The 23944-nt window shown below is 38.0% G+C and overlaps 2 protein-coding genes across 2 annotated transcripts in view; one reads left to right on the plus strand and one right to left on the minus strand.

Moving 5' to 3' along the window:
• The window catches only part of LOC117476541 (rhotekin-like), a 33706-nt gene that overhangs the window by 3172 nt on the left and 6590 nt on the right, over positions 1-23944 (plus strand). The window contains exons 3-12 of the mRNA XM_034123159.1: positions 398-444; positions 536-589; positions 3558-3675; positions 3763-3993; positions 4068-4162; positions 4253-4359; positions 4443-4571; positions 5869-6031; positions 10995-11093; positions 12469-12556. Of these exons, the coding sequence (XP_033979050.1) occupies positions 398-444; positions 536-589; positions 3558-3675; positions 3763-3993; positions 4068-4162; positions 4253-4359; positions 4443-4571; positions 5869-6031; positions 10995-11093; positions 12469-12556 (1131 nt within the window). The remainder of the gene's footprint in view (positions 1-397; positions 445-535; positions 590-3557; positions 3676-3762; positions 3994-4067; positions 4163-4252; positions 4360-4442; positions 4572-5868; positions 6032-10994; positions 11094-12468; positions 12557-23944) is intronic.
• arid6 (AT-rich interaction domain 6) lies at positions 15676-20186 on the minus strand. The gene is made up of 6 exons (XM_034123158.1): positions 20041-20186; positions 19143-19299; positions 18594-18646; positions 18132-18229; positions 17896-18046; positions 15676-17243 (listed from the first exon to the last, which is right to left on the minus strand). The coding sequence occupies exons 1-6, from the start codon at positions 20050-20052 to the stop codon at positions 15948-15950; spliced, it is 1767 nt and encodes a 588-aa protein (XP_033979049.1). The 5' UTR covers positions 20053-20186; the 3' UTR covers positions 15676-15947.

Below are 23944 nucleotides of genomic sequence, written 5' to 3' on the forward strand. Positions count from 1 at the left end.
AGGACTCAAGCCTATTTCAGCACTTCATGTATAGGGTTGGTTTCTTTGAGAATACATTTGAACTTGGCTCTAAAAACACATGGTTACTATTGGGTTTTTGTCCCCATCTCTCAACAAGCCTTTGTTCAGATGTGTGGGTTTACTTGGTGTGTTGTGTTGATAGTGCATTTGTGCATGTCACATGTACTATATGTAATGAGGGACAAACGAGAATTTGAAACATGTAATTTCACATTAATTACACTGCGTTGCAGACATGTGGATTCAACTCAATGATATTTTTCTTAAGGCTGTCATTGGTGCTGTTGTTTATTGGAATCCTTAAGTGTCCCAGTACAGACTGTACTTATACGTCAGGGTTTATGTATGTGTTGATGATTTGCTTGTTTTACTGCAGGCCCTCTGAAGAGGCTGTGCCAAGTTTGGGAAAAGTATCCCTTTCAGGTGAGGGTTCACAAAATACATAGACCCAAATTCATAAAGATACCTGAACCTAGCTTTTATATTTTACTTTAAAAAAATCTGCCCCCTGTAGACCTGCGTGTCCCGCTGATGTGGAAAGACTCAGAGTACTTCAAGAACAAAGGAGGTGAGAAAGGATGTTGTGAACTGACTGCACTTATGTGAATGAATAACGTTTGATTGCATGCATAAAGTTCCATGGTTCACTTGCCAGATATAATTTTGTTAAAAGTTGATATAACTGCAAGTGAAAGACTGAAATGATTGCCCAACCTTTCTGGTATCTACGCAGCCCCTAAAGTCCTGAAAGGGAATATTTTTTAAACTTGTCTAATTTACAATCTTGATATGTATCAGAAACATTACCTTACAGGACATTAGTGGTTCCTGGTGTTTCTTTAATCTTGTGCAAACAATGTATTATAAAAAGATACAAAATATCACCTTACAGCAGGGGTGTCCAAACTACGGCATCAGGGCCAAATGCGGCCCGTGGGCCATTTTGAATCGGCCCTCAGCAAATTAAAAAAGTATAATGAAATATGGCCCACAAATGAAACTTGTGCTTTTCTTATATTGTACTTCTTAAATATATATGTACAAATATATTACACAGTAGTATTCACTTGTTAATAAGCCCACTTTTTAAATAAATTCAGTCAATTCACGGAAAACATTTTCTAACAAATCTTAGTTGATAAAAAAAGCCCAATGATTTATTTAAATAACAAGCTTGAAATAGACCCTTCATATTTCCCCTTATTATAATCACTCTGAGGCTTCTGTTTTAAGGGATGAGTTGCCAACAAGATAAATGAAACCATATAGAGAGCTGAGATGTAGGCTGTTTTTCTTAAAGGTCCCATGTCATGGCCATTTCTACTGTTCATAATTCCATTGTTGAGGTCTACTAGAATAGATTTACATTGTTCAATGTTCCAAAATCACATCGGTTTTCTCATACAGCATCTCTGTATAGTATGTGTATTCACTCTCTGTCCTAAACGGCTTGTTGGAGCTCCTGCCCCCCCCCTCCCTATGAGCCCACTGTGCTCTGATTGGTCAGCTCGCCCACTCTGTTCTGATTAGTCCACCACCGTTACAGCTGGACATCAGTGATTATGTGTTACAATGGCGTTTGTTAGCAACCAGAAAATGACACCAGTAATGACAAACAGATGAGAATGCTGCGTGGGGTCTGGGTGCCGTGTTGGCGGGACGTTGCGGGGCTCGCTGCTCCGCCCTTTGAGGCTCGAGGAGCAGACAGTGTGAGCTGGATTACTGGTGTCGTTTCCTGGTTGCTGCGTGGGGTCTGCGAGACAGCGAGACACCGCGGAGCTCAGCCTGAGCACACACACACACTCACTGCCTGAGCTCCGAGTGTGTGTGTGTACGGAGCTCCGCAGCGTTACGTCACTATGACCAGGAAGAAAAAAATGGAAAAAGAAAAATCTCCAACGAGGCGTTCTGGGGCAGCATAGACAGGTCTTTTCTGTGTTAGAGTTTTACTCGCTACAGGGTGTACTTTGAGGGTTTGTGACTTTGCAGACCGTTTTACATGCATAAAAAGCTACATAACACACAAGGTCAATATCACTATAAAGTAACTTTGGTGTCCCCATCAGAATCACTCAGTTATCATGAAAATGTAGCAGAATAATGAAACTCTGAGGTCTTATTATAAAAGGCCAAACATTAACACACATATCAGTACAATGATAAGTTTCTTGAAATGGGTTTCCTTCATTTTATACCTTATTTTTGCATTGGATGTACGTGATTTTGGCATGTCCCACACACTACTCTGCTAACTACAGTGTGTGTATTAAGTGGTTAAATGATACTACATTAAAAAAAAAATTGTATGGTTTTATTGTCCACAACGAGTTATTTGATAAAACGAGTCATTTTGATCATGTATATTCTATTTTCATAATAATATTGAACATTTTGCATGTGTCCCTGACATTGCTGTCCACCCTGTCATTAAGGGGTAACTGCCCCTATAAAAAACCCTCTGATGTTTTCAGTGACATTACTACCACCATTTTGTCTTTCCTCAATGGAGGCTGAGACTTTGGCTAGTTGCAAAGTAAGTTTTTAAACTTATATTTCGTAATTGTAATCATATTATGTGTGTAGTTGGATGTTGTCCACTCTGTCATAGTGAAATGTCAATTAATATAAAAACCTTTCAGAAATTCGAAATATATTTGTTAAACAGTACACAGTCACCTTGCTAACTGAATCATGTTGCTAGCTGAAGGTCCACCATGTGCTCATTAAATGCTAATATTAGCCAAACAATGTCCACCCTGTCAATGTCCACCCTGTCAGCAAGCCTTCCATACATAATATAACATGTACATTTTCAGAAATCTATAGTCCCTTTCTCAACAATATATTTCAGTTAATGGAAAAAGTATTTGGATAATAATGAAATGATGGCAAACTATTTGTACCATTGTCCACCCTGTCAGCAAGCCTTCCCATGACAGGGTGGACATTATTTTTGCCATAATTTCATTATTATCCAAATACTTTTTCAATTAACTGAAATATATTGTTGAAAAAGGGACTATAGCTTTCTGAAAATGTACATTTTATAATCACTATGCAATTACAATGTATTTATTCTTTGAATTTTGTCCATGACAGGGTGGATACATTTTGCTGTTTGCATGTACTTGCAGTTAATTTATAAAAAGTGTGGGAGCTTGACCAACATCCATTTCTAACAGCATAACATACTTAATACAATTAATATGAAGTTTAATGGAACATCTCAGATTTTTTTTTTGGAAATGGGGAACTCTCAAATGCACCGTATGGTGATATTGACCTAAAGCATGTCATGGGACCTTTAAAGCATATTCATGTATCAAGCCTAAGTTACCTACATTTTGCTTACTTATAACTTAACTTACGAGGCAATACACCTCACCTCTATAAGTGGCCCAGCACTTCGTATCTTTTTCTGTATGTGGCCCTCGGTGAAAAAGTGTTGACACCCCTGCCTTACAGGATTTTAGGGGCTAATAAATATGTATTAAAACCTTAATAATAATTAGCTGTTTTTATACTCTTACTTGCAGAGCTCCAGCGCTGTGCTGTTTTCTGTCTGCTGCAGTGTGGCACAGAGATTCATGACACAGATGTGGTGATGGTTGATAGGACTTTGACTGACATCTGTTTTGAAGACACTATCATATTGTAAGTGTTGTTTCTTAGAGGTTCAGTTTTATTCAAATCCAGCTTAAAATACATTTCATTTGTCCCTATATAAATGTGTGTGAGCAGCCACGAAGCAGGTCCCGGGTTCCAGCTCCGTGTTGAGCTGTACAGCAGTTCTGCTGTGGAGGACTTCTCCCCCGGGGCTCTAGGACCCAGGAGATCGAGCCGCCTGGGGGGGTCCGTGGGACGCTCCTCTGGGAAAAAGATCCGTGCTGCGTTTGAGTCTGCAGCTGTTTGTGGAGGAAATGTAGGAGCTGGAAGTGTGTCACCGCCTTTATCCCCTGACCTTTCCACACTGTGAGGATGACAATTCTCCCTAAACACACATTCAAAGTGTCAATTTGAGTTTGCTCATTGCGTTCTGTCCTAAGGGGGCCTAAGTTTAACCTGCTGGCTCACGCAACACTGACTCTTGAACATGTCCAGGAAGGTTTCAAGACCCATGATTTGTCACTAGCAGCAACAGGTGAGAAGTCGTCCCCATCTTCTTCTTGTTTTCTCTTATTGTTTCCTCTCCTGTCCCCCTTACTCCTTAAATTAATCTCTGTTTTCCCAGAGGATGATCCATTCTGGTTGCCTCTGTACGGCAGTATGTGTTGCCGCCTGGTTGCTCAGCCTCTGTGCATGATTCAGCCAATCATAAGTGGCCAACTCAAGGTTAAGGTGATTTAATTTTCATAGTGTCATTCTTTTAATATGATATCACTTTAATATTCACTGTATAAAATCACTTTCTGATCTTTCAGCTTGGAGAAGACCTTAATTGCTGGGAAAATGGCGTTAGCGTCCTCAGGGGGCAAAGTCTTCTCTGCTATCAGAGTCAAGAAGACATGGAGTCTGAGGACAAGCCATTACTTGAAATCCCCATCACTCAGGTTGGTTCTTAATGAAAAATTCGAATGAACATATAGATGGATTTATTTATCGTTTTATCCATATTAATTACCATAAAATGCAATGAGTGCCCTGGTGAATAAATGAAAAACATCCTAGAAGAGAAAACCAGCTGGTGAGACTTCAGAAATGTAAATATGTTGTCAAATGGTTTATATCTAGTCACACATTCTAAGACAAATTATATTGTTTATGACAAAAATGTCAGTTAATCCCAAAATAAATAATACCCCAATACCAAAATCATAATTCAAATATCGAGACAGTTTGTCACTTTTTTCCGATGTACACCTTATTACACACAACAACAATAATGATGTACTTCTACTCTATTCTAATACATGTATTTGACAGCTGCAGTCAGCAGTTACATTTCAGATTAAGATGAACATAAACTACAACACAGGCCAAAAAAACGTCTACTTGTTGACATGTTTTAGATGTTTATCAGTTGAGAGAAAACAAACAAATGCTGAGGAAACTGCATATAAAAGATTCCATCTACACGAACAAATTCCAAACTTCACTGCATCACAATAAAAGGTGTTCATCTGTGGAGTAACTGTAATGATGAGCTGAAATACTGTGCTACTTTATCTAAACTAAAAAGACTATTCAGACACAAAATCCCGAATGGTTCTGAGCAGGACCGGTGATTTCCTGCTTGCTATTTCTTGTCGTTGATGGTTTTGGTTAACCTTTAAAGATTGTTTTGTTTTGTACAAAGGGATGATTTGTTTGAAACAACAAATCAAATATCACGGATGCTGATGACGATGAACTGGATTTTTTATTTTCATGAACAATGTATGCTAGAAGGGAGTAGGACCAGAAAAAATTCTTATTACCCCTTTTGAACATGAAGGAAACTATTCAAGAATTAGTTTTGACACCTTGTAAAGTCTTGTGTTTTGCTTCTCTTTATTATTATTTTTTAATTTAGTTTGTTTGGTTTTGTTTTTAAAATGTTAATTTCCAATTGCTAAGGGGGCAAATAGGTACAATTATCTAATATTTCAATATTTTCACGGTTTTGAGTAAATGCCAGAATGACAACTAAGGGTTGTGACCTTTCGGGTGAGGGCCTGTGCCCTTAGGTTGATAAACAATGGATTAGAAAATGGTATATAAAAACAAAATAAAATAGTCCATATCATAGGGTCATATCATCTGAAAAACACCTTTTAGTTCTTAACCATCTACTTTCAATCAAAATTCAAATGAGTATCCAAACAGTTTATTTGAAAATGATTGAGAGTGTTTGTGTTTTTCTGTCAGGATACTGTCGTCTGTGTGTCAGAGAGAGATCCGGACCTTTGCCAGACTGTAAACATCATCACATGGCATCAAGGAGAAGAAGTAACCTTCAGGCTGACCCCTCTCTCTCCTGAAGACACGCAGCGCTGGACCGAGGCCATCTGGCAGCACATCTACAACCTGAGTGAGGATGAACAAAGCACAACATGTAGCCCTGCCTCCAACACTTAGAGCTTGGTCACACTCTGAGTTGGATTTATAATAATAATACATTTTATTTGTATTGCACACTTTGAAAACAAAGTCATCTAAAGGTGCTTCCCAATTCAATGAGTTAAAAATGACCTAAGAAACATATTTTAATTAAGCAGGACATACAAAACTATGGAGCTTAGTTTAAAAACAGAGCACACAAGGTATTAAAAAGGTGATCCGGTGGATTACAGGGAGCCAGTGGACTGAGAGATTTGCATCAGATTAAGGTATAATGAGTTTGTTTATATCCAACTTCATCTCAACCTGAGATGTTGCTTTCACATGTTGTCCTGTGCTTGGTTTATGGACTTTTTTTCTGCAACAATTTGCTGAAATATTATAAAGATAAAATTAGAGGTCAAAATATGATGAGAATACATTTGTTGCAAATGTTGTGTGTCCTTTACACCAAGCCAGACTAGGAGTTTTTAGGCATTCAGATATGAGTTTGGTATCTACAGTATCTTCTCTTATGATATTAGGCAAGCAACTGAATCTGCAATTTCCGTCAGACTATGGATTTCAGATGTGCGGACTCATTTAATATACTCTATATATATTCTTTTAAATAAGTAACCTTAAATGGATCTTGATTACAAATAAGATACAAACACATATCTTTTACATGTCACAGTTATTTTAACTCTTTAAAAGGTACCATTTACACATCCTAAAACACTATCTTTAACATTGTACTGGGGATGTAGTGCCTTCAGCGTTCCCTATTCTGATTTCTGAATATTTACAATAACAATCTTGTTACCATTCAACACATATTCTTTGATCCACTGTGATCTGCGGGCACCCGGCAGAACAGGGTCTGGTTTCTAAAGTTATCAAAAGTGCGCCAGACAACAGTTCAGACCTTCTCTCTGAGTTTTTACATGAGGCTTTAACAGGAAATCCTTTAGTAAGACCCCACTGCTACTTAATGTGATACTGTACATACAAGTCACAACATGCACCATCTTACATTTTCTCAACTGCTTTTTCAACTTCCAACAAACCAAGCCGTTTTTTTAAGAGCTGAGAAACGAACTGCATTGTCAACAGCCTTGACTCAAACTCAGCCAAGTCTGTTCCTGTAAATGGTTGGTTGGTTGGTTGGTTTGGGGGGGGGGGGGGGAGAAACACCTGCGATACCTGCGATACCTGCAAGACGGGATTCTTTAATGACATTTTCCTGGCTTCCTTAAATCGTTTCATCTATCCTCGAAGGCACATCTGAATCTACGTAGGTCTAGAACACATTAGCCTCCACATGACATACTTGTGGTAATACCGTAATAATAATAGTCTGTTGGTCTGCATCCTGTTGGAGGGTGAATATAGCATTAACTTGGCGCCAGGTTAAAGCTAGCTAACATGCAATATATGACTTGCAATGAGATGCAATGTAAAAGCGCTTGTCCATTTTTATAGTGAAGTAAAAAGGAGGGGGTGGTGTTTCTAACTTTTATTAAGCTGAAGCATGATCATGATGTTCTAGCCAACTCCCATTGGTCAACCTTTTGTTACAACAACATTATTAATTGTATGTATTTGTGTATTATTATTATTGTTATATATTTTATTTTATTTACTATTATTATTATTATTATTATTATTATTTGTAATTATTATTATTATGAAATGTCCAGACCAGTGAGATTGTGGAGGAATGTGTGGTGATGTTTAGAGTATTAAACAGGATCCTGGAGTTGTGTCTGTTCTTGGTGATGATATGAGGTATTTTACTTTTGCATCTTTAACAAATAACTGAAACTTGATTAGAAACTACCATACATATAATACTTATTCCCTACTTTACTTTCTAAAAGAGGATGTAAATTGGTTCCGCTATGGGTCTCAAATAGAGGGTCACTGGAGTCTAGGATAGATAGACTGGATTGTGGAAGAGCTTCTTCTTCAAATCATTTCAGCTGAATGCCTCACGTGAGTTGATCAGAGGGGATTCAGATCACCTGTTGCTCCAGGTTTAGGGACTGGCTCCTAATTAGTGATTGAAAACAGCTTGGTTCATCTCTGCTCTTGGCCAATCAGGGTGTTGCACATGTCTCTTTGAGGGCTTCAGAGAGGTAGAGAACTGCACACCGAGGGCACCCTGATGCTCACCAGGTGTTGTCAGCCAGAAACTCTGGTCTTCAGTCCCCTCTGAGACTCATGCTGTCTGATTGAAAATGATTTTGAATGTCATTTTGCATATTAATATGGAAAACCTTTCCACTAGTCTACTGCTTCAGGGCAGATTTAAGTACTGTTAGTGAAAGAGTTAATGCTCACTTAACGGCTGAAGTGTGTCCTTCAAACGTGTCTGTTAAGCCCCATTTCCCCCGTCTCAGGGCTTCTTAACATTTAATAAACTATGAATGTGTCATACTCACTTAACGGGAAGAAACTCAGCTAACTGACGATATGAACCATTTTTACCGAAACAAAACACAAGTCTCACAAGAAGCGTCTAAATGAGCCCTGAGCGGAAAAATGCTAACGAATTTAGCACAGAACTCACGGTATAAATACCTTTATTACTTATCGTAACTGCACATACAATATATCGATTAGCAAGCTGAGATTCCACAGATTCCAGAAATATCAGTATCATCACTGAACGATCAGAACTCGCGACAGGGGAGGCAAACACAGACATCACATGACGTAGCTTTAGGTAGCAAAAAACGGAGATATGCTCACCTTTTGCTGTTATTCTGATCAAAAATTGTGTTCAATGGCATTAAAACGATAAAAACGCGGCTGAAGGTTAATCCATAGGTTAATCCAATGTGTCTGTGTCACTTTGAAAACATTACTGATAATCCATAATTCAATTTTTATGTCAAAAACTGAGTTTTCATATTAGCTGCTAATGACAGCTTCCTGTTTTGGGTATTCTAGCTACGCGGCACTCTCACTCCTTATTTGGTAATATTTGTGTGTATGTTGAACTTCCCCTCGATTCTATTGGCTCTAATGGTTAAAAAGAGATGTCAATCATCAAAATCGACCAAGGGGGGCCAGAGATAGGTCAAATGACCCCAGAAGTGGGTTTTTTGGTGCTAAATTTCTCTATAAAGGTCACATTTCACTTGTTTTGCATCAATCTTGATACAGGGTACTTATTATATGTTATAGTTTGGATTCCTAAAGCTTTTAGTCTACTATCCCATCATTCCAGGGTGGTTTTCACTATAAGTAATGTTTTCTTTTTGGACGGACACAATCATTTACATTTTTTTACTATGTTCAATCTGAATTTACTTTAAAATAAAAAAAATCTATATTGATTCTGAATCTTCTACATCCAACTCACAGGTTTATCATTGCTTTGAGAGAAAAGATTATTAATTTACCCCTTTTAGAAGTGAAGTTATGGTAATTTGTTCTGGGAATGTCATTTTCGAGCCTGAGACCTGGAAAACAGGCTTGGGGCTTGACGGAGAGGCATTTTAAAGAGGCATTATAAAATAGAATTTTTAAGGTGGTATTTTGGCATTGCAAAGGCACTTTATTTTCATGTGGTTAGGAACTGGTTCTGTAGTTTCCTTCCGATCAGCTGAAACCTGGGAAACCTGTGACGCCCCAAGATATAATAACTCATCAGTGTTTTTAACAAGTAGAGGAGGATTGGAGGTGGAATCGGCACTAGAAACCAGGCTGGGTGTAGTAGTGTTGATTCAATGGGGAGAAGTTGGGGCAGACCGCTATGATATGGATACAGTAAGGTTCAGAATCAAGATGCTAGATTCTGTTCAACATTCAGAACACAGCACCAACCAACATTTGCTATTTGTTCCTGAGTCAGGGCTCTGCTCTGCATCTGATACTGCTCCGTCCAACGGTGACAATACAGCATCACCATTTATAACATTTTAAACATAACGATTACGTATTTCAGGCATATCAGGTGCACAAAGCATGCATTACAATAAATAAGAGCATCAGAACATTTATTTTTAAGAAAAATACCATACATTTTATAATTAGACGCTATTTCATTGTATAATGTGCTGCAGATATCTTATCAGAGGTAAAAAATGATCTCCATTGGTTTAAAATGTTTAAGTGTTGAGAAACTAGCAAATGTGACTGAGAAGGCCGGCTGTGTACAGACATTTGAATGGTAGGTCATACATTTTCCTTGAACAAACAACTTGCAATAATAAATTATGGTTATGCAAATTCTAGAATCTCTTTGTCTCAGTTATGTTAGAGGAAGTAGGTCAAATATTGAATGTTTATTTTCATTTGCAGTTACCTTTTTGAAATACCTGAGGTATTGTTTTGAGCTTGGTCTGTTTTTCTTAAGGTGTGTCTTTACACCTATCATTTTACTTTAGAAATAAATGTCCTTCATTGTGCAATAACACCATGACGGATCACGCCCAGTTGTTAAATATTTGTACTTTTACTCATCAGTTTTTCTCATCCTGCAAATAGAGATCTCTGGTTGGTCATCTTTATTGACAATTCTTGGAGGATTCTTTTTAGATTTGTATATGTTTGCAGGGCTCATTCAGGCTCACAGTTGTTAATGTAGTCAATGAAAATGTACTTGAACAAAAGCACAGGACAAATACAAGTAATTGCTCTCAATTAGATCGACAGTATCTGTATTTGCAGACAGACACATGGATTGTCTAAAGCTGCCTGGTATGTGGTACAACAGGTGTACCATTGTCTCTCTATATGTTTGGTATAAACCTTTATATATACAGTCTATGGTATAAACAGTATGTCACAGAATCTCACGCTGATTTTGTAATCGAGAAAGTACATCGTTAATATGATTTGACAGCTTAATTACAGAGAGACAGAAATTGATAATCAAATAACTGGCAGAAGCTTTACCATTATCACTCTTTAAGATCACTGCTTCTGCTTTTTGTTGGCAGGCCAATGGAAACAGTGTTGTCATCACCTCATGAAGATTGAAATGCAGAGCTCAAAGAAAGCCATTCCAGCGAGGCAGGGATCGCTATACCATGAAATAGGTAATGTAACACAATGCATCACATAGTCACATGACTACCTCTAATGATGTCAATCAACAGACGCCTGCTCTCTGGCTTACCTTCAGTATCCAAGGCAGCTTATCATTTGGTTAAAAAAAGGTTTTACGTTTCAGTTCAATCTATTGAAGCAATTCGTTTTCATTTCTTTCTCCACAAAATTATATTTGCAGCGTCTTGAATTTAACCAGAGTTGTATAATAAAAAAAGGTCTAATTTTACCTGTGTTGAAGTTACATAAAAAATTGCAGGGAAACCTCTAAATAAATGTTCATATAAAGGATTTGATTAAAGAGTGATATCCTCATTCAACAGAATTCCCCTGAATCATGAGTGAAAGGAGTTTACTTGGACCAGATGGAAACCCCCCTCATTGAGAAGGGGTGGAGAGGCCAATTTAGAATGTTGTTACCAAATAATCCTACTTATTGTCCCTTTTTAAAATACAATACTGAATCAAATTAAAGCAGCAGCTACTGATTTCTTTGATGCCACTTGGGAGAATCTCAGAACACTTTTTTTTACATCCAGCAGGCAATAAACAACATTTACATTAATTTAGAGTGGTGATCGTGTCTAAAGCGAGAGTGATCAGAGACGGTAAAGTACAATAATGTGAATGACGTTAGCTCCTCAGATCTGGGAGGAAATGCAGAATTGACTGACCGCAATTTGTTATTTTATCATACTGAGCTACCACATGCACATACTAGTAGCGACATGATCCATTGTCCATTCAAAATGGATGGCAATAGCAACAACTTATACAAGAGTCTGCTAATTGGTATATGGAATAGCAAAAGAATGCAATAATGTATTTGTATCAAAGGAGCTACAACATACAACACATGAGTTGAGCAGATTGGCATGACCCACTCCTGTCGTTGGCATTCTGACAGTATAATGAGACATGTAATCCCTCATTTGTACTGTTGTGTCTTCATCTGCAAACAGCCCTGTAGACAAACAGCCCTGAGCAAATGGCATCATGTAAAAGAGATAAATAATACAGCCCATGAACTCAGACAACGAGCCAGACACTGTCAACGTGAATATCTGCTGACAAAAACATCTGTCACCACAGAATAAACCATCTTTAAGAGCAACCAAGTGGAACATGTGTCAGCACCTGTGTGTGTGTTGTTTGAACAACGATATGTTTAAAAGTATTCCAACTATTGACGTACTGCGAGAAAAAAAACTAACAAGGAAGGAAAGACAATATATCGCAGTAAAGGAAAGAAGGTGCCTCTAAATTCCCCCTTCAACATGTTTCTATTCTCAAAGGGAAATGTTTAAAGAGTTTGATATATTTAGAGCAGAACAATAATAATGACTCCTTCCTCTTCCTTTTCAGTGACGCCCTCGGCTCCTGGAGAGGGTCATGTGATCCCGGATTTATCTGTTGAGATCCGCGCTTTGCTCTCTTCCTACTACAAGGAGAGGTAGGCCTTTATGGCACAGACACTCTCATTCTCCCTTTAAGCCTGGGACAAATGTGCCAATATGATTTACTTTCTCCTCTATGCAAAAAAATGATCACCATGACTCGCTATATCACTTGTTTGTTTTGATAGTCCAACATGGCTTGCATCGTAAGGCGGAGCCACACAATATGCTACTGACTCTAAGGAATGAAAATAATCTCTGCCGTGACAACAGACAATGGAATTTGTGCTTTAACCATGTTCATCTTTCAATGCGTATTTTTCCGTGGCTGAGATATCAACTTATCGGTATCATCAATGATGATAGATAAATGAGAGACATGTTGTACCTGACAGTTCTTTTAGATCAGGGGTGTCCAAACTACGGCCCGAGGGCCAAATGAGGCCCGCGGACCATTTTGAATTGGCCCTCAGCTAATTCAGAAAGTATAATAAACTTCTTGTCTTATATTGTACTTCTTAAATATATATGTTCACATATATTACACAGTATTCATGTGTTAATAAGCCCAATATATTCAGTCAATTAAAGTTGAAATCATGTTCATCAACTCAATAACAAATGTACATAACAACCTGCAAATATACCTTTCGTATTTCCTTTTATTAAAAGAAATCTGAGGCTTCTGTTTTAAGGAATGAGCTGCTAACAAAATAAATGAAACCCTCTGGAGAGCTGTGATGTAGGCAGTTTTTTCTAACAGAATTTTCAAGTATCAAGAATAATTTACCTACATTGGATTGATTTTTCCAACTTATAACTGAACTTATAAGGCAATATACCTCAACTTGAGGGAGTGGCACAGCTCTTCATATATATTTCTGCATGTGGCCCTCGGTGAAAAAAGTTTGGACACCCCTGCTTTAGATTGACAGACCATGTAAGTCTTTAATTGTTGAAAATGTACTACTATTTCCGTTTGTTTAATACTATAAAATGAAATGAAAGAAGTCACATCAATTGCTTTGGGAGGTTTATTTGTTCATTACAGCTTTATAAATTGTAATCTCAAATTATTATTTCTAGTTTGGTCAGTTCAATCATGGATAAAAACAAGAACAATCGTCATGTGTGGTTCACCGTTGTTTGTTTACCTAATGGATCAGCAGTGACGTGATTTAACACGGGACATCATAGCTAAGCAAGATAAATACATTTCAAACACACACTACTCCTCATGAACAATGTGGGTTTTGTTGTCCCACACCAAAAAAAACAGACAATTTAACTTCTTAGATTAGCAAACATTCAAAATTACAAGTTTAAGTCTGCACATAATGCACCTGAGTGTCAAATGCCACAGATATTGTTCAGGAGGATGGTTTGTGTACCTAGAAAGGCCAGAGATTGGTCAAAAGACGTCAGGGAGAACAGGCTGTACCTTGGTAGTTATATGTGAATGATATATATGTGAAGTAGCAAGCTAAGAAGATGACAAATATTTTACAATGTGGGCTTTGTGTAGCTTTGAATGCCTCAAGTGTGTTTGTCCATCAGTCTAAAGTGTTACTCTAGTTCTGAGTCAGTCTCTGTTGAACGCACCACAACCATATCAATGCAGCAGTAGCTTACACAATTTCCCAGACTTGCATTAAGAGTTGGAGATAATCTGAGATGCTATTTAAAATGCTTTGCAAAGTAGGTAATTTATTGTTGTAAACAAGTTGGTTTAGTTTGCAAAAGCTCTAGAAAAATGTGAATTATACTTCCTTCTGCCTGGAAGGGATTGCACCCTTTCATAAAGCCTATTAAATAGGTCAGACCAAATATGTTTTTGTACAGGTTCCGGTACATTAAATAAGATCTCATCCTCATACCAACCATATCAAAATGAGAAATTTGCAACCTCACACTTCGAACGGACCTGAAGAGTTCCTGAATGGTCTCAACTGTCAGGAAAGATATGTTGTGGTTTTATCAACAGTAATTATAACTGGGGTGTGTGTTCACTCACTGGAAAAACAATTCCTGACATACCTGCCCTGCAGTAAATCTTTACAGACACTTTAATAAGACCGATAAAAGATTAGAACTGATAAACATGGCAGATGTAATGCTATTTAAGAACACTGGCATCTTGTATTCATCATGATACTAGAGTTGTCTTAGTCTCTTTCACAGTTATTGATGACCCTGCCACAGTCACAATGGAGGAGTGAGAAACTTTTCTTATTTTATTCATTTATTGCTTTCAATCCTGGTCACGAAAATGTACATTGTACTGTAAATGGTGCTATTTCAAAAATATGCCGAGGAAAAACGTATTATTAATATCATCTTTTTTCAATTTTCCTATCAACTCTCTGAATCTGAACTGTTTAACCAACCAGAAATATTATTAAAAATGAAAAGCAGACATAAAACCTTGAGTTTAATCATTGCTTCTCATTGATCTCTTTATTATTTCACCTGAATATAACATTGATTATTCCGCTCTTTGCAACATGCAAGCTCCATATTGTCATAAGGGCTTCATAGTTCTAAATAAAGGTCTGATGCTTGTTCTGCGCCTAGTTAATCTGTGTGACTTCTGTAACTAAAATACTTTTGGCAAAACAAACTGAAAACACAGGAGTTTCTGGTTTTTGATAACCTACAGTATAAGGAGACATTTAAAATCCACACAAAGAGGCTTCTGAGTGAAGCAATAAAAACACACCTGCCTTAACATGTTCCAGCTGGATTTCTTATCAACAATATCTTTGAATCATGAAACAACTGCTTCGCATATAAAGTCTTTAAAACAGTTAGGGAAACAAACCCTGTAAAGAATGTGAAAAATGTTTATAGAACAATGAACAAGCAATAATAGTAATTACAGAGTTGTTGTTTTAGTCACAATGATTGGAGTGTCCGTTTTATTTTTACACCTGAAGATTCCCAACACTACGTATTCGAGAGATTAACAATAAAGACGATAATAGACAGGGCAATAACATAATAGTAAGCGCCACATAAAATATATGTTGGTATGACAAACAAATAAAAACAAAGCTTAGACAATTAAAGCCCAATTGAGTCTGATCTTTAGTTTTGTGTTGAGTCATACTGCATGTATGTATTCCTTTGGAAATCTCAAAATAAAAGAATTAGTGCAGAATCAGCCAATCAACAATTGAGACATCAGACATTCATTTATTTATTAAAATGTTAGATTTACAATACAATGACAGTATATATTCATAGACATTTTTTTCAAGAGTGGGCATTTTTCTTCAAATCTATCTCTGCTTATGAATGAATTATTACACATCAGATGATTGTTAGTTTTTTTTAAACTTCCATAGTATTGAGTAAAAACGTATGTTATTATATACAAATCATATACAGTGTGAGAAATAACAATATGTGAGCTTTAAAGTGGTGTTGGAGCATCTGGACTGATGTTCACAATGGCCTTGAGATGATTTTCCTCAGCTTCATCACTTCTTCAGTGGTGAACTGCAGCAGAGGATTAGAGGGTGAATTCAACATGAGCATAGCTGCTAACCCCGTGTCTGACTTCTCCCCCCCCCCCTGCACTGTGTCTTCATTACAGGATATGGAGGTGGCATAGTCTCGCTGCACTGTGCGGGGACTAGAGTCAATATTCACTGGGAGGGTGGCAGCCTGGGTCTCTTTGTCAAAGGCATCCCAGCAATGTGTGGGTCTGGAGCTGGATGACTTGTTAATTTCCCACTGACCAAACACATCCTGGCTGGCTGCTCTTTTCAGGATATCTGAATGCTGAGGATTGTAGTTGGTAAAATGATCTTGTCTTGTTTTGTGGTGATTTCCGGTACTCTGGTTGGGGCTCGGGAAATTCCTTCGCGTCAGCGTCAGATCCTCAGCTTCACCTGAGGAGTTGCTGTGTTCGTGATTCATGTTTGATGCCATATTAGTAGGGACTCCCTCTGTGTCGGGACATTTCCTTTGCTCCTCCTGCGGGGGTCCATGCATCCTGACTGAGGACCCACACAGCTTGAGCCAGTTATGAAACACAGACAGTGGTACCACAATTTCCATTTTTCCTCCTTTCTCTCGAGGGAGACCAGGAGGTAAATCAGTGAATTCTGGACTCCCTTCTCTCTCTTCTTTCGGACGGATCGTTACTTCTGTTTTTGGAGAGCTGGATCTTTGTGCCATAGTTGAGACGCCTTCATCTGTCCTCAGTGTTGGGGCAGTGGGGCTGCCTGAGGCGGTTAGAGCTTTTTGATTGACATATGCCTCTCTAGCTTTCTCTGGAATTGATGTATCTCCCAAACTTGCCTCGCCATCTTGTGTCTCAGATCCATCATTTATCATCACCTGCAGGCTACGAGGATTGTACAGAGGGGAGGGCTTGTTCAGAAACTTTGGGGTTTTAGTGGATGAAGGTGGGCTGAACGATGATTTGGGGGTCCTGTAGGTTTCCCGCCTCTGTGCTTTATCCAAAGGTCCCAAAGGACTGAGGTCCCAAGGCTCAGGCAGGCAACATGTGGTCTTGTACTGATCTGCCAGGAAGCGCAGCTGCTCCAGCGGCTCCTTTTCTCTTTCTGTCGGGTTCAGGTGAGTAGGGAAAGGGAACCAGGGCTTGGGGGGTGGGGAGCTGTGTAGTGTCAACACCGGGGAAGAGATGGGGACGTAGGGGGGGAGGACAGCTGCCTGATAGTAGGGAGGGTAGCGGGGCGACAGAGGGAAGACACTCTCACGAGGGTGTGGGTTCTGTTGGAAAGATAGGGTGTGTTAGAGGTTGAAGGAACATTTTAGGGAATAATCTTATTCAATTTATTTGCCAAGAGGTATACAAATATCGGAAAACATCTAGAGCTGGTTCATCCAAACCAAACCAAATCTGCCTACAAATATTGGGTTTAAGTGAGTATATATGTGCTGGACTTGTTCTCCACTGGTTGCTATATTATTACAACTGTACTGATTAAAAAAAATAAAGTGTTTGCTAGTGAACTTATAAAAGCTGTTAGTTGTTAGTAGTTGCTAGCTATTTCACTCCATTTCCATTTGTATGCTAAGCTAGGCTAATCGGGAGCTGGTTTAAGCTACATACTTAGCAAATAAGCATATTTTACAGCATTACAATTACACATTTGCTTTAATGTATTGTTCTATTTTTTATAAAAGAGAAAAGGTTTAACCAATAGGAATATGTGAATCTTAAATACATGTTGTCAGAACCACATTATTTAGAAGAATTCACAAAATATACCATTTAACATGCATTCAGGACACAAGCAGTAACTTCAGGATATAACTATGCATTTACTTCGTTTACATATTGCTAACTTATATTTATTGAATTCATATTTTCTGAGAAACTATGTCTCTTGTATCTTTTTGGAGTGTGAACACCACCCACCTGGGGCAGAGGTACGGATGTCAGTTTGCGTTTGGCCGACCTCGGGCTGTCCTCTCTGCTGAAGCTGGTGAAGTGGAAGTGCTTCGGCTGGTTACGGGGCACCACGTTCACCAAGATGCCTGTCAGGTGGCACTCGTACGGCAGAAGCAGCCTGCACAAACAACACATTGATCAGATAAAACCTTTTTCTAAGCCTCTCAGCACACTCACTAACACACTCCCGTTGTCAGACTTACTTCTCGTAGTGTCTGCGGGTGCACGTGGCTGCGCTCGTGCTCCGGGGGTTTCCTTCCAGAGAGTTATACACCTGTTTCCACAGCTGCTGGGCCATCACCTGGCAGAGGGCACGGTGGTCAGTAGCTGATACTTTTGTGACTTCATACTAGTGTGACTGTTATATTTCAATATATCCCAATGACTAAATAAATTCCTAGTTATTTTGTTACCAAAACCAAGCAATACTAACATTTGGCCTAGCAACTGCTAAGCAACCCCAATACTGTATCAACAACGGGTACTTGTGGGTTAGCCTATCTGTCGCGACATTTTTTGTTTTTTTCAAAATCTTTACTATCTAACCCTAACATTTTGAGAAATGAAAAAGTTCACGTGGCGACAGATAGGCCTAACCCACAAATACCCAACAGTGCTCCTATCACTAATAGAAATACATAGATATATTGTTTATATGTAATTACCTGGTGGTAGCCACCCATCGCTCTGACAACCTTGAACATCAGAAATAGATCAACTGGAAAAAAGAGACAAAAGATACTAGTCAACACACTTTATTATTTATGTAGCGATTTCAGAACTCTATTGATCAAATAATTGATTATTATTCTATGAAATCTGAAAAAAGCGGTTCCGTTCAAGGTTAAGTGTTTAAACGGTTTGTTTTCTCTGAACAAAGTCTGTACAACTACAATTATAACATTTACAATGGCATACATTTTTCAGATTTCAGAAGATTGAGGAATGTGCTTCAAGAAATGTAATCTTAGTTATATAAAACAAGTGAAAATGATTTGACGTCAATTAACTATTCAGTTATTTGACTAATGGTTATAAATCTGAATTTCTATTCTCAAAAAAGGAATTATTAGTTTATTAAGTAGGCAGGTAAATAACTATATTCATAATACCATGTCAATTATTAAATAACAGGACATTTTTGGCACTAAAAACAAGTAAAATGCATTAATCAGCTTGGGTCCCAAAATGTGATAAAGGTTGATAATACATACTTTGTTTGAAGCCTAGGTTGGGGACCCTCTCTATGGGAGTATCTCTCTTCTTCATGAACAGGTAGAGATCTTTAAGGAATTTCTCCTCTGTGATCTCCTCCGCTGGATCTTTAGTCCGCTGCTCCAGGATCTCTCTTTGTGCCATTTCCATGTGTGCCTGAGGACAAACAGAGCACAAACTATGATTTAACTGAAACTAAGGAATACTTAATAGTTTGTATTTAACAATCCTATTACTGTTCTGTCCTTTTAAAATGTGATTTAAACATACTGGACCAAACACACCTCCGATACCTGAGATTCTCTGGGGACAATGCCTGACTGTTTGGAGGTCCCATCATCTTGACGGATGATACTCAAACACATCCATGTTTTTGACCATTTATCAACGTTTTATCCCATGTTTGTATTAGCTTCAGTTGAGTCAGCCCTGTCTCTTGAGACAACATACCATTGATATGACACAAAATGGCCTCAATGCCTTCATTCATCCCTTAGCTTCCATTGTTTGGTATTATATATAAGTCATTATAGGTATTGTGACACTAGTTTAGAGTTTTTGTTATCTTATACTTCATCATTCAATATTGTAGTTGACTACAATCATGTTACTAACGACCAATAGATATAAAGAGGTGCATATGATCATTATTTTCCTAATAAAGCAGTAATGTTGATTGTATTTTACATTTTACACAGTGATATTTAGAAGAGAGCTTCTGCAGGTCGAATGCATGTTAACCAATATAACAACAGCTTATTGTATAACAACAACAGTACCCAGAGTTGGATGGAAAAGGCAGGATAGCAAATGTGAGCACCATATTTTTAAATCTAGAACACGAATAGTATAAATTCAATAAAATCACAGTCAATTCTTTTTTGAAATGTTCCTTACCGGTGTTTCCATTGGGAGAATAAGCTTGGGTTATATTATCTCATGGCCTTGAGGAGTGTACAGGTTGCTGTTCGCTCCAGTGTTGTAAAAGGAACTACAAATCACTGCAGGCCCTTTTGAATGTCGCGTCAGTCACCTGTCCCTTGTTTCTGCGTGACAACGTGGGTAACTGACAGAGGGGGTGTTTCTCCAACGTCTTCCTGCTGAGAATTGCTATCGTCAGACCAGTTGAACCTGTTGTACCTGTTGTTAAGCAAATAATCAAAAAATGTTTCCTGGAATATTCCATGCAAATGTTTATTATGGTGAGAAAACCAGTGGAAATCTGATCATATTGAAATAACAGGGGGTATTGTTCAAATAAGTCAGCTTTGATATTTTGCGATTTAGGATCCCTAGAGCATATTTCAAAGCAAAGATTAATCTGTTGCTATCAGTTGATCAGTAGATGTGCGTGGATAGCAGAATTGTATACCAGAACAATGCAGCAGTGTTAATGGGAGGGTTGAATTTAGCGTAGTATTATTGCAATATTATCTTCACATATACAATTGTGGCAAGTATGGTAACACTGGCAACATATTGAGACTGGTAATTATCAATGTTGACACAGGAAATATGAGATTTTGATGGCTGACAAATAATACTCAGTGGCTGGGACACATTGCATGCAGGTGACTGGTTGAGCATGCAGTTTTTCAGCTTTCATAATTATTTAATTGTCCTAATTATTCAATTGTAATAATCATCCCCAATTTAATTTTTTTTATAATTGTCTTAACCTTAAGTCTCCTGTTTCTATAACTATAATCAAGCAAACTCAAAATATGCATGACCGTCAAGTCTTTTATCTAACCTTAACGAGGTTATGAGCCATCATTCCATTTGGAGGAATAATTGTTTCCATTGCTCTATCAGAGCTCAGTGACCTTTTAATGTCAATTATATTAATCAGACAAGAAAGGGGCCGATTAACATGTCGTCAGGGTAACCGCCCAAATGGTACAAAACGCTGACGTTATCAAATTCTTTCTTAACCAGTTTATTAGAATAAATCAACTGGGTGGTGAAGTGCCATCTGTCAACATTCGGTTTAAGATTAAAATTAAATAAGGGGGTGAATTCAGATTATAAATGAATAAGACTGCTACTGTATTCTATAATTATCATTAGGAGATGACGGTGTACACTCCTTATATATCTTGGATACAGTAGGGTGTTTTAATTGGACCAAAACATTGGTCAACAATCTATTTCAGGTCCAGGATGATCTCTGGGTGTGCCACTGACATTAGAAAACCCATAACTAACATCCATATTGGATGAAAGGCGAATGAGTCAAAGTTTTGTTGATCCTCCTCAGTTTTGGTTGACTGCAATTCCATGTCAGGAGTCATCCTGTGGTGTTCACGTGTCATATCAGTTCAGTCATCGGATTTAAACTACTTTGTTATTTTGTAAACAATACTTAAAGGTTGGACTGAAAGCTGATGCATGTGCCTCAAATGCAAGTGGCTTTGTTTTCTACTTGGGAGAAACAGTTCCCTGTGCTACGTTTGATCAAATAAAGAGGTCAGTCAGCTACAAAGAGAGAAGCTATTATACATTATTTTTCTTTTCAATAACTGCCATAACATCTTCTATTAGGTCAGGTAAAAAATATTTAGCTGCAGTAATAAAGCTTTTATTCAGTTTGTTTTTGTATGCTAATTAAGCTGAGTCATTTCAAAGAGAAGATATCCTGTCACCGTGAAATGTAGAAATGAGGATGAAGATGAGATGAGAGATGAAGACCACCTGTGGGCAGTAGCCCCTGAAAAATAAACTCCTGGCAGAGCTGTAATGCTCTAACATGGTCCATACTTATAATGCATAAAGTGTAACAGTTCAACATTAACACACTTAATCTGTTCCTTTATAACCCACATGATCCTGAGCCGGGACAGGTCCAAAGGTACATGGTGACGAGCTGCTCTTCATATCCAGTGTGAAATCACAAGTCAAAATGACTTGATTGTGACAATAATTATGTACTTTAACAGAAACTGTTTCGTAGTTGTTTTAACCCGAACCACAATGCTTTTTTAAAACCTAACCAAGTTGTTTTGATGTCTAAACAGGTTCCACAGTTATTGTTCGTGTTGCTTAACACCAAATAACTTATACAATATACCAACCTTTGTAAAAGGATTTGTTGCAATGTTAGTCAGAAAAGGGTAATGGACGTAACTCTAGCCAACATTAACCAAACAGCTAAGGAATTGCTTCAAAGCCGATATTAGCTGACCAAAATGTTCTGCCCCTAAAGAAGAAACCTTTTAATTAACATTTGTGTATAGTGTGTTGGTTTGATAGTGATCTGTGCATGTCTCTGTTATTCTATTTTTTACGGTTCTGAGTTTTCCAAGTTGCTGATGGTTTCTTCTGGATTCTGATTTAAGTTATTCAAAACACCTTCAAATTTGAACAACTTTGATTTAATCTCCAGCAGGAGCTAGTCCGTAGCGTGCCTGCAGCGTTTGACCATTCTGGCTCAGGGTTTGGTTTAAAGGACAGACAATGGTAGCTTGTATAAAACCACACCCAGAAAACAACGTCAATCATTAAATGACAGCCAGCCCAATGCTTTACTGGCAAAGAACAATGAGTATTTCGCATTTGATTTGAGAGTCTGATAGTCAGATAACTTTCTCAGATGATCCACCCAGGTTTAATGCAGCTTTAAAATGAATGAACTAACAACTGTAAGTAAAAGGCTTCACTTTCTGTGCTGATAAAGGAATGGAAGAAGATTGTAATGATGTCATATTTCAGGATCGCAGCACACAGCTGTACGAGCACAAAGCACAAAGAAACACTTGTTGACATTTCCTGAATAACGTAGTATTTTATGACATAATCTCCCTGACAGGTTTAAGCAAGTATTTCCTGCAATTTGATTCTTTAATTCAAGACAGGGAAGTCTGCTGAGTAAAAACAGACCTTTAGCAGAATGTGATTCCTGACCTGACTTTTACCCCATGGTGCTAATGCCACGTTGCTACATGCCAGCAACTATGATACACACGAACAACACTGTTACAATATAAGACACCTAAATCCTTTGAGAGCTTAAAGTTGTGTCTGCAAATACCTCTGCATTGTGTCACTAATCCCACTACATTACTCCGGAGAGACAACGCGTATTGGTATCCACATTACATGAATGCCCTCAGGTTTACTTCCTTTGTTCTGTTCAAAAACAACAAAGTAACATTTCAACACCTTACTCTTTACATTCTGAATAAGGTAATCTTATTGTAATTGATTCATTACGGCACATTAATAATAGTACAGAGACATTTATTCACGGTTACATATGCTGCATGTTTTCTTAAGCAATTCCCAACTGGCGTCTGCATTAATCTCGTGATTTATTAATTTCACTGGCGCAAAATTGATTTGTGTACTGCAACTGCGTCCCTCTCAAGCAGTTATAACTTTAATGGATGCAGGGTCGCTGCAGGTGTGAATAATTACATGACTAATGGACTCTGTGGATCCAGCACATCAATGTTAACTCACTGCACCTGTGCTGCTCCTGCTATCACATGTTAAAGGTCTGCACTGAAAATAGGCCAGTTGCCGTTTTAAAGGCAAAATTAGAAGTATTTCATCACTAATTCCTCCAAATTTAAATGTGGAGCTTGATAGAACATGTGTATGGTGAACACACACCTGTACAATCATCATTAACGTTTGAAAAATGTGTTTGGCATTAACTCAAATTGATGGATTACATGGGGAGTTTTAGTCTGTGACCTGACCATGGATTTGTTAAAACAATAGTTGCCATTGTTTTCAAATATCCATGCAGGAAAATAAATGTTGGCATAAAGAGCCTGAAGAAAAACAAACAGCTGTT

Source organism: Trematomus bernacchii, unplaced genomic scaffold (assembly GCF_902827165.1).
Source record: "Trematomus bernacchii unplaced genomic scaffold, fTreBer1.1, whole genome shotgun sequence".
Lineage (NCBI taxonomy): Eukaryota > Metazoa > Chordata > Actinopteri > Perciformes > Nototheniidae > Trematomus > Trematomus bernacchii.